The sequence below is a fragment of the Sciurus vulgaris genome (assembly GCF_902686455.1).
Source record: "Sciurus vulgaris genome assembly, chromosome: 15".
In the NCBI taxonomy this organism is placed as follows: Eukaryota; Metazoa; Chordata; class Mammalia; order Rodentia; family Sciuridae; genus Sciurus; species Sciurus vulgaris.
The window spans coordinates 77,501,394-77,517,220 of NC_136476.1; the positions used below are offsets into that span (position 1 = coordinate 77,501,394).

The 15,827-nt window shown below is 53.2% G+C and overlaps 1 protein-coding gene and 1 long non-coding RNA gene across 4 annotated transcripts in view; one reads left to right on the top strand and one right to left on the bottom strand.

Moving 5' to 3' along the window:
• The window catches only part of DAB2IP (DAB2 interacting protein), a gene marked incomplete at its 5' end in the record, with an annotated part of 238,162 nt that overhangs the window by 13,179 nt on the left and 209,156 nt on the right, over nucleotides 1–15,827 (top strand). Inside the window, one exon of one of the 3 annotated variants that reach the window (XM_079113732.1) lies at nucleotides 7,764–9,146. The exons of 1 other annotated variant lie outside the window; for it this stretch is intronic. In XM_079113732.1, the coding sequence (XP_078969858.1) occupies nucleotides 9,044–9,146 (103 nt within the window). Of the gene's footprint in view, nucleotides 1–7,763; nucleotides 9,147–10,192; nucleotides 10,328–15,827 lie in introns of those variants that run through there. One more of the 3 variants, XM_079113739.1, reaches the window with a different exon arrangement.
• LOC306645772 lies at nucleotides 1,977–9,941 on the bottom strand. The gene is made up of 3 exons (XR_013759717.1): nucleotides 9,298–9,941; nucleotides 2,913–3,155; nucleotides 1,977–2,223 (listed from the first exon to the last, which is right to left on the bottom strand). It is a non-coding gene; the product is annotated as an uncharacterized lncRNA (long non-coding RNA).

Sequence of the window (15,827 nt, forward strand, 5' to 3'; positions counted from 1 at the left end):
CAGGTTGTGCTGAGGAGAGACCTCAGAAATGGAATAAAAAATGAAAGAGATAATGAATGAATGCAAGAAAAAATAGGGTTCTCCCAGGAATTCCTAATGGATTGAACTTGACCCAATGGTTCCTCTTGGCTGGGAGCCCACTCTGGCTCCCTGCGGCAGTGCCTCTCCCTGCATTTTTCTGCAAACACCTAGAGGTAGGATCCATTTCGCCCCCAGATGACTTTAGGTGATAAAGAAGTAACTTCAGCCTCCTTGAATTGAATCTTCTCTCAGAATGTGTAACAAACCTGGAAATTGGAATTGGCTGAAGCTGATTATTCTGGGAGGGCACCTCCTGGCATTAAAACTAAATTAGATCAAGGTACCTCTGTTATTAGCAAAATAATTCCCTACGATTACAGAATGCAGCCATGAATCCTCATGGCAGATGAACTTCAGGTGACTTACTTGAGACAAATAACTGTGCAAAAATCACAGGCTCATCTAATCGCTTCTCTATAGCATTGCAGTCGGGTAATTATGCTAATGGTTCTAAGAAATCACCTTTTGTGGTCTGGGACTGGGGGTGCTTGAGACAGAAATGTGTGTGGCAGATATTACCTGCTTCCAGCTGGAGCGGCTGGGCGCCATGTTTGATTCCAAAAGGGGCCCTTCAGGGGGAGCTGGTTTGGCCCATTGTCGACTGGGGGAAAACCTGTTATGCTGTCAGAATCAGAGTGGCCTCATTACTCATCTCTTTTCAGACCATCTTAATATAGGCAACTGAATTTGTCTAAGTTCCACACTTGGGCCTGGTAAGTCTGAGAAGCAAGTTGAAATGTAAAAGCTCAGAACCTTTGAGTCAATGCAATCCAGCAAATGTGCATTTATGCCCCTGGGTGCCAGGCAGGGATCTGGCCACAGGCAGGGAGTCTACTCACCTCTGAGGGTGTGCCTGACCCTTTCTAAACACTATCCTCATCCCTTCAGCAAATGGATAAGAGAGGCAGTATTGAGCCCATTTTAGAGTCAAGGAAGTGGAGGCTCGGAGTGAAAGGACTTGCCCAAGGTGCTATTCATTGATGGGCATGACTATCTCCTCCCACCAAGAAAGGTTTAGACCTAGGAGGTTTCCTGGCAGAGTGGACTTGGAGAGAGGACTTGATGAGCAGAGGAAATGACTAGAGCAAAAAACGGACAGGCAGAGACCAAAAGGAAGAGTCCAGGGATGTGGGATGGGATGGGGAGTGGGGCTGAAGATCAGAAAACAGAGGGCCTCGACCGACCAGTTCATGCTTTGAATAATGGTGAGCCACGGAAGGTGTTGGAGCAAGGGAGGGGAAGAAGAGAATCTGAGAACTACCTGGACTGACCAACTAGTCTGTGACCCAACTAGTGTATGAGGGGGCCAGGAAGGAATGAGGTACACAATGGATAACTTTAGCCTACGTATATCCAAATATTGCCAAAGATGTCCTTATACTAAACAAGTATTCATTGTTTATCTAAAACTTACATTTAACTGGGCATCTCATATGTAAATCATCCTCTGGCTGGGTCCTCTGTCCCTATGGGCACACGGGCTGGCAAACTCCTACCTGCCCGCTGGGGCCCTGCACTCCTTACTGCTGCGGTGGTGACAGATATTGTACCCTGCGGTAATTATTTCCTTGCATAATTGTTTTATCATCTACCCCTCCCCTAAGCAGACATTACTTCCTTCCATCTGCAAAGGGGGGAAAAAAGTTAAGACTACAATTCCCTCTACTTCCTGACTCCAGCTCCACCCCACCTTGCCTCCAACGTCTTCTCAGGAAGAGCCGGCCTCTCCGCCTGTTCTGGGATCTACCGCTCGCCTTTCTCCCTGGCAACTTTGAAGTCGCACTATCTACTGGGTCATTTCCACCGGGACTCCCAGTGAGCGATTTCTGTCCTCCATGTCACCATTTGCAGGGTCTGAGATGTGTCCCCGCGGGAGGCCCGGGGGCGAAGCGGAGCTGCGTCCAGTCTCAACCGAGCTCCGGCCATGCAGAAGGGGTGGGAGCAGGTGTCTGGACCCAGGATGGCCCTTCCAAGTTGTCCTGGGCAGTGCCTACGGGGCAGTCATCACGCTTCTGGGTTGGTCATCCAGTAGGACATCCCAGAAAGGGAGTGTCACCTCTAGCCAGATGGCTTTCTTCAGCAGGGGCAGCCCCAAAGCGTCTTCCAGAGGCCTTCCACATCTGGAAGAATGGTTTCTTCCTTCTAGAAGGGGGACTAGTGTTGTGTACATAGCCCAGGGTCCATCCCCACCCCAACATTCCGCTCCAGCAACCATCCAGTCTGGGATCTTCCTTCTGATCAAGCTGCTCACTGAGCTATCTGTCCTCTCTGCTCCCTCTCCTGGCCCTCCCAGCCCCTCCCTGGGCCACGCTCTTGCTGGTCTCCAGTCTGTTCCTTTTCAGTCCATCCTCCTCCTCCAGAGGAAGAGATTCATGTAAAACTCAAGAATTGTCCATGCCCCTCCCTTCCCTCGGATCTCCCAGTAGCCTCCCTGAAGTCCTAGCCCCTGGGCATGGTGCTCAGGGACCCGGTGACCAGCACTGCTCTTGCCCCACCCCCGTGGCTGCCCCTCCCACCCCATGCCCAGTGGCCCTGGCTGTGACCCCCAGCACTCCCTGCCGCTCATGCTTTGGCAAAGCAGTTTGTTTGCCTGGCTGACGTTTCTCTCTCCTCCTTTAAGACCCACTGGGAGGTCATCTTTTCAGGAGCCCTTCCTGGAGCCCCCTGTGCTGCCCAGGCTGGCATCGGGGCCCCACAGCTACCAACTCTGACTTATGCTTAGCAGCCACCTGGGACTATCTGACATGTCGGCCAGCATGCAGGGTGGCCCCTGGGGACACTGCTGCCTCTCTTTGTGCTCTGCATCTGGCGTGGGGTATGACGGTACTGACCTTGACAGCGGTGTGAGTGGGAGACACTGTGGAGGTGGAGTCAAAGCTTCTGGGCTGGTTAGACTAACATGGCTGCATCCCCTGCGCGCAGGCCTGTCCTGGGGACCCAGCCTTTCTGTTCAGCAGCACGTGATCTCCATGCGTCGTGTCTAGCACAGCTGCGTTCCGTCTGGTATTTCATCCTCAGAGGCAGAGGCGAGCTCTGTCCATTTCTGCCATCCGTTCTTCCTGACCGTCACCACCCTGCATGGGCACGGGACAAGAGCTCTTCCCTCTCCTTCTCTCCTCTCCCCAACACTCATGTCCCCCCTGCCTGGGGATTCTTGTGGGCCTGGGGGTACATGGTCTGATGCTTCAGTGAATGAGGTTTTGAATCTCAGTTCCACCAGGAAGGGCCACTACCTCCATAAGAGATTAAATTATGGATTAATTTATACTAACGTAGAATAATATGCACAGAAAAGGGCAGTGAAGCCCAGTGGTTACAAAGCCCCACTGGATTTAGAATCCAACAGACTTGGATGTGGGCATCAGCTCTGCCACTTACATGGCTGTGTGATCTTTTTCAATTTGCTTATACTCTCTGAGCCTCAGTTTCCTCACATCAAATGGACACGGACTATACCAGAACATCCTCAGAGGTGGTTGTGAGAATTAAATGATTGCAACTGGAAATGCATCCAAGCATGCTTACATATCATCAGGGCACCTAAGTGTAGAAATCTCTCGTTACAATGTCCAGCCATGGTAAGTAGAGTCCATCAGGGGAGGTGTACAAGCAAACACGGGGTCACTCGTCAGACAATGTTCATCAAGTACCTATTATGTGCCGGGGTCCTTGCTCAGGGTGGGACCAGGTGCAGCAATGAGCAAGACCAAGCGCAATCCCTGTGCTTAAGGCAGGATGGTGACATTTCATCAGGTGATAACACACTGTGGTCAGTGAAGGAACACAACTAGGGCCATGGTGTGTAGTGTGGAGGCCGGGGAAGACTACCCTGAGGAAGCGACATTAAGCTCCCATGGGAAGAAGTTAACTGGGTCCGGGAGGGGAGAGGGGGACAGAGAAAAATTCTGAAGAGGGGAACTTGGTAGGGGTTTCATGGGAAGGAATATTGCATATTTGAGGACCTGGAAGTTGGCTGGGGTGGCTGGGGGCAGAGAGGTAGGGGGAAGAAGACAGGAAAAGGACTGTAGAGGTGGATGGGGGGCCAGACCCAGTGCCTGATAGGTCACATGAGGCTGTAAGAAGCTGATGTGGTTGCATTTGTGCTTTGCAAACCTCCTGAGGAGAACCAATGGACACAACCAAGAGGAAGACAGACAGGCAGATGCAGGGAAGCAGCTCAGCACTTACTGAAGTCCTGGCAAGAGACCACAGTGCCCGGGCTGGGCTGGAAGTGGCCATGTAGGAATTACCGGCATAAAGCCTGCGGTGGAAGCTATGAGCTCCATGCAGTCAAAGTCACCTGTGGAGAGAGTCCAGGACACAGGGGCTCTGACAGTCTTCACCTCCAACTTTTATAGCCCAGTGGAGTATAGCGAGGTAGCCAAGGGGTGGAAAGAGGGACCGAGAACTAGGAGAAAAGCTGGGAGACTCTTGTGGGAAAGAAGAGAGCAGAAGTTTCTATGGGGTGAAGCATGGCCGAGAGATCAGGTTAGATGAAGACGGGAAAGTACCCTTTGGTGTTCCCAATGAGGAAGTCATCGATGACTTTCCTGAGAGCCGCTAAGAAAGATGGCAGACATCTGCACAGGACATAGTGCCATGGGTGGCTAATATCCATGTCACCAGGATAACATTATATCATCCAGTGAGACCTGGATCAAAGAGCACTGGCTCCTTGGCTCGGTCTCTCACCAGCACCCTTGAAGCACACTGTGTTGTTCTTTTCCAGTGACCACACAGCCCTGTCAATTTTATATATTTGTTTGCACGTACAGCATGTAACGCCATCCAATTTATCTTCTAGAGTCTGGACCATAAGCAATTTGCGATCCTGTGTGTTGCTTTGATGGAAGCTCCCGACAAGTGGACATATGTAGATTTTGCATATATAGTGCAGACGATGCATTTGATAAATCACTTCAGACGCATCCCTGGGGAAGGTGCCACAGGCTCTGTCGCCCCTACAGATGGAAGCTGGCAAGGAAAAGAAGGACCCAGATTGGCATCTCTGGGATACATGTGAGAGCAGATTGGAGGGGACCAGAGTGGATAGGGGGACAGACAGGAGGGTCTGTGATTCCGAAATGCTGTGCTGCTCATCACTTCCTAGGTGCATGCTGGGCAGGGGGTGGGATGGCCTGGGGCGAAGGACAGGAGGAAGCAATACTAGGAGCAGTGACTTGGAGCATGCTTCTGGCGTCCCAGCTCCAACCAGCCTCCAGGCGCATGCTTTTGTTCAGAATTGGTGAACAACCTTGTGATAGTTTCATCTCCCTTCCTTCCTTTTCTTTCTGGAGACAGTATTGCTGTCACCCAGGCTGGTCTCAAACTCACAGACTCAAGTGATCCTGCTGCCCCAGCCACCAAGTAGCTAAGACGACAGGCATGAGCCCTCACACTTGGCTAGACCTCCACTTTCGTAGGCGGTTTCTTCCACTCTTCCCTGAAAGTATCTTCCAATATTGAGAGTAGCTACCTGACCTCCAAACAGGGCCATGCTTCCTGTAATCTCACGGAATCCTCATAATAACTCCTCGCGATGAGCCCTAATCACATCCTAGTTGTATAGACACTAAGACTGAGGCTCAGAGGGATGTAACAGCATGCTAGTTCACACAGCTGGCAATCGGCTCAGCCTAGGTGTGGACGGTTCTCTCTGACCCCAAAGTTCACACTATCTGAAGAATGTTCAATGAAGACCAAGCAGTCAGCCCAATAGGTGGTGGGGTTGGTCTCCTTTTGAGAGTTTGGCATGGCCCCTCTGGGTTTCTGAACACTTGGGCCTACTTAGCTCTTTCATTCATTAAACAAACCTTCCTAAGGTCAAGCCCTGTGCAGATGGTGAGGCTGCAGCGGTGGCTCAGACAAGGAGGGAGGCTGGAAGAGTTCCTAGTCTCCTCCAGGAGACAGACTCCGAACCAGGTGCAACCATCCATAATGCAATAGACAGTGAAGAGGGCAGGTGCTGAGGGGACTCTCCACCTGGGGGAGTCGGTGAACACCTGCAGGGCTTCCCGTGGGCTGGAATGCCTGAGCTGGACTGTAATGGAGAATAGACACTGGCTGGGCAGAGACAGGGAGGACCAGGTCTGGGAAGAGTGATCAGACTGTGTAAATTCAGGAAGGTCCCAGAGAGTGTGCAGGGCTTCAGGGCCCAGCTGCATGGTGACTGGGACTAGGGTGTGAAGGACTCCACTGGAGATTGGGGATAGAGTCACTCATGTTTGGGCTTTGAATTGAGCTCTTAGACACTATGACTGTGCTATTAAAATGGGGAAAGTCATCTCAGGCATGGTGGCTCACGCCTGTAAACTCAGAGACTTGGGAGGTGGAGGCAAGAGGGTTGGAGGCCAGACTGGACAGCTGAGCAAGACCCTGTCTCAAGCAAATAAAAAGGACTGGGGATGTATTTCAGTGGAAGAGTGTCCCTGGGAGGGTAAGGAGAAAGAAAGAGGAAAGTAAAATTTGGAGCAGAACTCCAAGATTCCCATCATGCTTGCTCTGTACCTTAAAAACATTTTGGGGCTGGGGAGGTAGCTCGGGGGTAGAGTGCTGGCCTGGCATTGCATGAGGTTCTGGGTTTGAGCCCCAGAAAAACACATATGAAGAGTTTTGAAAAAATAAGACAGACACCTGTGTATTCACCACTCCAGACACGAAACAAAATCTTATCAAATGGGAGCAGCCCCTTCCTACCACCCCATCATATCTCCCTCTACCCCTAGAGTGAACGCTTTGCTGAATGGTGTATCCGTCATGCCTCTGAATGTCTTTATGCGTTTGCTACATCTGTGCAATTCTATGTGACATATGGCATTTTTTGTTTTGCATGTTTCTGCTCCCCTGTCCCTTCACTGGAGATTCGTAAGGAATCTCTAATTATTCAGTGTAGAATTTCTCCAAACACTTCACAATTTGCTTGTGCATTCTTCTGATAATAGACACTGGGACTGTTTCAGAGTCTCCTTTAACATCAATATTGTTCCAGCGAGCAAGAGGTTCTCCAGGTATGTGCCACAAGGAAAGCCTGGGTCAGGTCACAGGGGTGATGACCTCGACGTTTTCAAAGCTGCCAAATCGTTCTTGAGTGGCTGTATCCATGCCTGCTCCAGCCAGCAGGGTATGAGAGTTCTCCAGGCTCCGTGTCCCTGCTGCCCCACTTTGTTGTTGTGCCAATCTGACAGGTGCAAGATGGCATTTTACTGAGGATTTATTTTACATTTCTCTGGATTACATGTGAGGCTATCTTTGCATATGTTTATTGGCCATTTGTGGTTCCTTTTCTGCAAATTGCCTGTTCAGATATTTCCCCAATTTTCTATTGTTTCTTTTGAAAATTGATTTGTGGAAGGCCTTTATATATCTTGGATATTGTGTTGCACATATTTTCCTTTGATAAAGAGGAGTTTCATATTTTAATTAAATGTGTCAATCCTTTCCATGATGATTTGTGCTTTTCGTATCTTTTTCAAGAATTCCTTTCCTCTTATGTTGTATGCATGTATATTTAAGTCTTCAGTACATCTGGAATTAATCTTTTATGTATGGTGTGAGGTAGGGATCCCATGTCATTTTGTTTGTTTTGTTTTGTTTTGGTACCAGGGATTGAACCCAGGGGTACTTAACCACTGAGCCATACCCCCCACCCTTTTTTCTATTTTATTTTGAGATAGAGTCTCACTGAGCTGCTTAGGGCCTTGCTATGTTGCTGAGACTGGCTTTGAGCCTGTGATCCTCCTGCCTCAGCCTCCCAAGCTGCAGGTATTACAGCCATGCACTACCATGCCCAGCACCCATGTAATTTTTTTTTCTAACATGGGTACCCAACTGCTCCAGCACCATTTACAGAAAATGCACCCTTTCACCACTGACCTGCCATGCCACCTCTGCCAGATATTAAGTTTTCATATATACTGGGTCTATTTTTGCAGCATCTATTCTAGTTCACTGGACTATTTATCCTTAGTCCAATACCAATTGGTCTTCCACCTTTTTAGGCTTGTCCTTTGAATTAAAAGAGCAAGAGTCTTCTTGAGAGCACATGTATGTCTTGTTCTTTGCATTTTCACTCATTACATGAACATTCATGTAATACTTTTGCTTACAAAAGGGTGTCCCATATACTGTCTTGGGACCCCCAAAACTCCTTTTTTGCTGAACAGGAAACTGAGGCACAGAGGTGAGGTGGCTTGCCAAGGTCACACAGCCAGAAAGTGCTAGATTTGGAGTTCTGTAAGCTTTCAAAGCCACCCCATCTATCACCCCACATTGTCCACCCTGTCCCTCATTCCTTATTGTCCAGTGTCCACTGACCCTGCATCTGATGTTCATTCCTTCTCCCCTTCATTTATCAAGTAGCTTCTGAGTGACGATGGTGAGCTGCTGCTGGGCCCAGAGCCCATTTTTCAGGGGCACTTCCTAGTGCGGGAGATCAGCAAGAAGGGCGGGCCTGCAGGTGGGCTTGTCATGGGACATCGTAGGAGGCTTGGGGTCAGCGGAAGGAGGTCGGGCCAGGTTTCAGAGCCAGTTAAGAGCCAACCTGGGCGTGCACTTGGGCCCAGGGCTGCCTTCAGAGAGGACGCCAGCTTCCCTCTTGGAATTAGAGGCGTCCTCCCGCCCTCCCGCCTCGAGAGGCAGGAATGTGAAGGATCAGCTTTCAGCAGAGCTGCGGCTGCCTTTCCGGGGAGCTCCCTAAGCAGGCCCTTCCCGAGCGGCCGAATTAACTGGTTCTGTCTGTCGGACTGGGAGAGCAGCTCTCGCTAAAAATAGCGCCCTGCCCGGGCCGCCGCGGTGGGAGTCTGAGCCAGGGCAGACCAAAGAATCGGGGGAGCCCTCCTCACCGCCCACCCGGGCCTGGCCGGGGACTGACCCCGAGGCCGAGACCAGGGGCACAGCGCTGGCCCCACAGGTGCCGGGGAGGGTGGAAGGCCTGCGGGAACAGGAGCGGCCGAGCCCGTCCGGGATGGGAGCCGGCGGCGCGGCCTCTCGCGCCCTGGCCTGGGCCTCCCTGCCGCTGCTGGGGCCTCCGGCCGGCGCGCTCTGCGAGGACACGCTTTGCTGCAGAGGTAAGGCCGGGAGCGCTCGCTCTACCCCGCACTTGCTGGGGGCCTCGTCTTCCTCGCTGACCGCGGGGCCACCGCGGGGGCCCAGGTGGGGCGAACCCAGACGTCTGAGCAGGGCTCGGGGAGAAGAGCCAGGTCAACTCTGCAAACTCACCTTTAGTTTGAAAAGGTGGGTTGCCATCACCAGGTCCGAAAAGAGCTCGCCCCCTTCTGGCCTCAGTGTTTCTGTCTGCAAAGTGGGGCAATAAAATCGTTAAGCTTTAACATGTTCCTTCGTCTTCTAGAGAAGTTGGGGGACCCGCCGCAGCCGATCGCAAGCAGGCGCGTGCCGGTCGCCGGAGCCAGCTGGGGTCCTCGCGAGTTTACGCTGGTGGAAGTGCCGAGGTGCCTTCCGGGTGACACACCTGCGCGCTGTCCTTTTCCAAAGCTCTCGTGCCCTCATAAGTCTTAGGGCCAGAAGCTGCAGATCGAAGCAGGAAGCACTGGAAAGTTTAAGGGGTCAGCAGACACACGAAAATCCTTGCGAGAGGGCGACGTGGGTTGGCAGAGGGGTGATTCTGTAAAGCAAAGTCGAGACCCACTGCTCGGTCCCATACCCCATAGCCCTAGAGCTAAAGCCAGGGTCTTATCTTTAAACTCCCGGGGCTGGGGAAGGACCTCGGCTGGCTAGCTGAGACCGCGGGCGCGCTCGATCCCGCCAGGCCTGGGGAGCGGAGCGGGGCTCCGCCTGGATCCGGGGCAAAGCCGGGCCCGGGCTCGGGCTTGGCGCAGAGGGTCGGCCCTGCCCAGTCCGGCCGGGGCGGGGCGGCGGGGATGGGGTCGATTGACCAAACAGGTGCGCCCCCGCCCCTTCCCTCCACGCCCCCGCTCGGCCCCCGGCCGGGCGGGCGGAGCTGCAGGCGGCTGGGCCTGGGATTGGCAGGGCTTGGCTGGCCCGGTGGCCCGGGAGTCCTGGAGCTGGAGAGCCGCGGCGCCGGGGGAGGTGCGGAGCCGACCGGAGCGCGCTCCTGTCGGACCTGCTCCGCTCGACCCAGCTGGCGCGACGGAAACTTTCCTGCCGCCGCCCGGGGACCCCGGGAGCCCGCGTCCCAGTGACTCGGCCGCTTCGCAGTCCTGGCCCTGGGTGGCTCCAGGTCCGGCGCCTTTGGGATGGCAGCTCCGGGCGGCCAGGCCGGCGCGTAGAGGTAAAAGCTGGCGACAGCGGGTCAGGCTGAGGGGGCTCTGCAGGCTTGCGGGGACCCGAGCAGGGTCCAGGACTGGAGAGGATCTGGGGGTCCGCATGCAAGGTATTGGGGTGCAGGACCGAGGAGCGGGCCGCAGCTTTGCTTTATTTACCCGTCTTTCACCTACACTCTCCTCTCCCTCGGGGACTTCTGTACCAAATGTTGACCCTTTAAACTTTGCCGAGCGTTATCCACTCTTTGACCTCAGGGCTCAGGGCTGCCACTGGGTCCTCAGGAGAGGAGGGTACAGAATGTCACGAGGAAGGCACCCCCAGCTGGGGCCCGCAGCCAGCCGAAGTTGAGGTGGCCAGGGGGTTCTCCAACTTACCAATCCCCAAGGCTTCCAGAGATCTCCCCAAACTTCAAACCCTTTCACCTCACCCCCACCCGGGCAACCCGGGTACCCAAAGCCAGGCACCCCAGGGGCACCCAAGTTTGGGGTATCTTTGTTGTTGTTGTTCTACCCTAGCCAGTCCTCAGTTAGGAGGGAGGCAGGTGGTTGAAGTGAAGTGTCTTCTGTTTCCTGTCTGCTTTGAACCCCACCCTCCATGAAAACACCTTGAGCTATGCAGAGTGAGAACCCAGACCAGCCTGGGGGCAATGATGTCAGGGTTTTCTAGTTGCTGGATGGTCCACACTTGAACTGTCTGGTGTGTGCCTGGCTCTACACCTGTGGCAGGAAAGGTGGGATTCTATCTTAATTTTAATTATGGGTGGGTAAGTAGGTACCTAATCACCAATGAAGATCAGAGTCTTATTTTTTCTCTTACCTTATCTCCCCTGCAACAGTAACTCCTTTCTTTATTTCTTTATCTGAGACTATAAACCTGAGCGTGTAAAACCAAACCAAACACTCAGTTCTGGAGCTCACAGAACCTGGGTTCAAACCTCAGACCCTGCTGCTTGCTAGCTCTGAGCCCTTGGATGGGCTTCTTAACCTCTCTGATCTCAAAAATCCCATCCCAGGGGGATGCAGTGAAACATTTGTGAGGTAAGTCTGGAAGGCGCCTGGCTTGTAGTACCACAGCCTTGAGCAGCCAGTCTGCACCCTGGACTCCGGCCACCTTGCTGCCTGAGGGATTAACACCACCCCCTGCCCAGCCTCGATTTCCCCTCTTTTCAGAATGAGTAAAGCCCAGACTCTCTTAACCATCCCCTTTGAGAAAAATGCAGGGATGCACCCACCTTTGGGGGGGGGGCATATATTTTCAGTGAGTTGGTAGGCCCCAGAGTTAAGAATGCCCCACCCATTTTCTTCTCTGCCGTTAGCCATGCAGAAAGCGTCAGGCCTTCTCCCAGCTCCCTATGGATCCCAGTGGGTAATATTTCCCTGAAAAATTGGGGGGGAAAGCAAAGGAGCCAATTAACCAGCATGATGGGGAGAGGGGCTGACCTGCAGAAACTGGCCCAAAGTCACCTTCAAGATCATCTAGGCCACCCCCTCCCCGTTCTTCTTTTCCTGCTGCTGCACTCCTGCCTGGTGAACGTCTAGTCTTTTTCTCCAGGATCCTCTAGTAACAGTGAGCTCACGAGGCAGCTGGTTTCATGATTGGGCACCTCCAGTCTATTAAAAAATTCTTTCTGTTTAGAGCAGAAATCTGTGTCCCTGTTACTTCTACCCACTGATTCTAGCACAACCCTTCGGGCATCTCTTACTGACTCAATTATTCACTGAGGTCCCCTGGTGCTGGCATTCTGTTCCTATCCTCAGGCATTCAGCACACTGGAACTGAGTTTGGCAACGATCACAGCACCATTTATTGAGTGTTTATTATATGCCAGGGCCTGTGCTGGAGGCTTTACATGCATTTCCTTGCATCCTTAAGACAACCTCATGAGACTGATCATTTTCTTATCCTCATTTTGCCTCTAAAGAAACAGGTTTAGAGAGACCAAGGGACTTAACCAAGGTCATACAGCCAGTGAGGGTCTGAGCTGTACCCCAAACCCAGCCTCTGGATTACTGCCCATGCTTCTCATTGTTATTTTCTCCCATTCTTTCATGCAAGTCCATGTGTGTGCACATGTGCACTTGCATGTGTGTGTGTGTGTGTGTGTGCACGTGAACATGTGCATGGTTTGTGCACATGCTTCTGTGCCTGTGGTGTGTGTCCGGTGCTTTTATCACATGCACTGGGGCACCCATTAAAATGCAGATTCCTCATCTCTACTCCAGACTTCAGTATCTGCCTTGAAAAAAAATTCTCCAAGCCATTCTCTTGAACAGCACAGTTGTAGAACCGTGACCGTAAGGTATTCTTAGGAAGAGTATATGGCATATAGTTCCTAAGAGGTCTCAGATCAAGTCTTGGTATCACTCTTTTAAGCTGGTTGCTTTTTCTTTCTGGGGCTTTCTCTCCACTGTAGGATGGGCATGCCGGTACCTCCACCAGTGAGTTGATTGCTGTCTGTGGGAGTCTCCGGGTGGACGTCTGGGGCTCTGGGCTAGGCCATGGGGACAGAGAAGCCTGGTGAAATTTCACGGGTGGATGTGCAGGGAATGGACCTGCCACCCCCTTCCCCCACACTCTAAGACCTTGGCCTCTGCTTTGTGGTAGGTCTGACACACCTTGGCTGAGGCCCTTGGTGCTTGGGTTTCTCAGTCAGGGTAGGGGGGAACTTGGAGAGCAGGGGAGGACTCCCTTACCCTACATACCTTCCTCCTCCATCCTCCCACGGTGGCCTCTGACCTTCCCAGGTCAGCAGTGCTGGGCTGAATCTCTGGGGGAGGGGATTGGGCTGGTTCTGCCACATGCCCATCTGCATTTTGAATCTGGTAGGAGTAGATCCATCCCTCTCTCTCTCTGGAGGGCTGCTCTGCTGGCTGTGGGTAGCTCTAGGGAAGTGTCTCACCTGGGGACCTCTGGGCTGGGCTGGGCTGGACTGGGCTGGCTGGAGGACTGTGGGGTGAAGGACTCACTACACAGACCTCAGCAGTATCACATTTCCGACTCCCCAGCTCTGCTCCACAGAGTGTTTGTTCTACCTTTGTTCTCTTTGATCCTGCTGAAGGCATGGAATCGTTAAACACCCATTGTATGGAAGAGGTCTTGGAGTCCAGAATGCTGCAGTGACATGTCCAAAGCCCTAATGTGTGTGTGGGAGGGTGGGGGAGGTGGCAGGGTGGGGACTTGAACCCAGATCCCCTGACAGCATGCACTGGCCTTTTCTGCACTGCATCCCATGTTTTCTGCTCCTTCTGCTCGAGGCTTTGGTGCCAGACCCTGTCTTGAAGCTGAAGCCCTGGGCTGTGATGGACTGTGTGATCCTGGGCAGGGCTGGTCCTCCCTTCACATCCCTGGCTGTGAAGCAGGTGGAGCTGAGGCTGTTCAGCTTGGTCTCTAAGGTTCTTCCAGCCTTGACCCTCATGCATCGTACTTCTGCCTGCATTTCTGGGGAGAGGGAGTCCCTGATGGGCTCAAGGCACGAGGGAGGGGTCTGGTCAGGCAGCAGGGTGCTGCACTGGGAATTCTGAACTCAGCCAGAAGGGCTCTTATGCATGTGGTACGCGAAGGACTGGAGCTCTGGGCAGAGGGAGGGTAGCCCAGGAAGCCCAGGGTCGGGTGAGGTTGCTAACTTCCCAAGGAAACGGTCTTTGGCACTCTGAACACTCAGAGGGTGATGATGGGGGTCCGGGACGAAACAGAGCTGGAGATTAGAGTTCCGGGATCCATCCTGCTGAAGGGAGCCCCCTCCCGTCTAGAGCAGCCTGGGCCTCTTCTCTCCGTCCCAGGCCACCCGAGCCTTTCCTCTGGCTTCCTCGGCCTTCCCTGACTCCAGTCCTGACTGAATGGCTCTCGCCTCTCCGGGAGCATCAGCTGGCTGAGGCGATCCAGTTGCCTTCTCCCCATGATGGGGTGGCCTGGCAGCCTGGCCTCCTGAGGCTGGTTAACTGGTTAACTGTACCTTTCATTAGCTACCCGGCTTCTCCAGCTCCAGGATGAGTCTTCTTCCTCTCCGAGAGTGGTTCCCTGTCACCCACCTACAGCACGAGACCCTCGTTCCCTGCCGGGCCCATAAGGCCTTGTGTCTGGCTCCAACTTTCCTCCCTGTCTGTCTTTGTCAGCTCTTCAGACTTCATGCCTCCTGGTTTCTGCCTGCGACTCCTGGAAGGCCCTTTTCCCTCTGCCATTGCTTCATGCCTGCGTTCTTGCTTCCCTCTGGGTCCAGCACAAATGTCACCTCTGTTTGGTTTCTTCTCCCCACTAAGGGTGGGCGGTCCCTCTGCTCAGTGCTGGCTTGAGTTCTGATGAACCAACTTGCTTTACACTTCCTTGTGGGCGTGTCTGTCTCCCACGATGGGCTCTGAGCTTCTTGAGGCCACAGACCTGGCCTTGTGTCATCTCGGTGCCCACATAATGGGTGTGGCCTGGCAAGGGCCCTTCCTTGGTCTAGTGAATGCTCATCCAGCTTTGTAGCGTAGGACTGGCTTTGAATCCGGCTGCTTTTTGCTGAGAGTGTTTTCCCCGCACCTGGCTCCCTGCATGATCAGGTGGGGAGTCTCTCGGTCTATGCTTTGGACTGGACTGGCTTCAGCTGAAGGATAGAGGGTTTCTTTGGGTTTGTGCACAGACATCTCTGTCTTCTTTGGATCATTCTTGATCTGCTTTTGTGTGCGCCTGTGGTACTGGGGATGGAAGCCCCAGCCTCATGCATGCTAGGCAAGTGCTCTGCCCCTGAGCTACATCCCTAGCCCTGATCTGCTTCTTAAAGTCTATTCTGACTTCCTGGCCTGTCAGTCCCCTCCTGCAGGCTGAACTTCAGGTCTCAAATGAGAACAGTCAAATCTCACCTGATTCTTTGGGAAAAGCCTGTGGGATCACAGCTGGGACACCAGGGGTGCAGAGGGGTCATATGACTCTTCTACAGCTGCATGTTAAGGGCCTCCATGGGAAGGGTCTGTCCCTGTGCTCAGAGAGGGTTGAGAGCCCCATAGGCCCAAGGGAAAGGGACACAAAGGAGGACAAACATGTACGCTACAGCACAAACCGTTATTGTGCTTAAGTGCTCTCACTCGGAGGGTCTTTTTAATCTAGGTCTCTGTGACTTTCTGCTGAGGAATCCAGCTCTGAGAGAGGGGTGCTTGGCGGTCTCACCCAGCCAGGAGGCTTCTTCTCTCCCGCAGTCCAGGGCTCACCACAAGCCAGGAGGCCGTCTGTGCGGACCACTCCCCAGTCGGCGAGGATTTTTCTTCTGAGAGTCCCATGTTGGGGTCGTTTTCTGGGCTATGTCATTTGATGAGGGTCAAGGGGGAATGGGCACTGTCTGGAGGAATTTAACCAACATCTAGGCAGTGGGCCAGGAGAGCCCTGCCTAAGGTAGGACGCCCCCACCCCCTCGTAGGTCCTGCTGGCTGGTACCTGTTAAAAAGCATCTTAGAGTAAGACTTGAGTGGTGCTGGGGACGCTAAAGAGGGGAGACGGGTGGCTGGTGGTCTGATTTTATGTTCAGACCCCTCAAG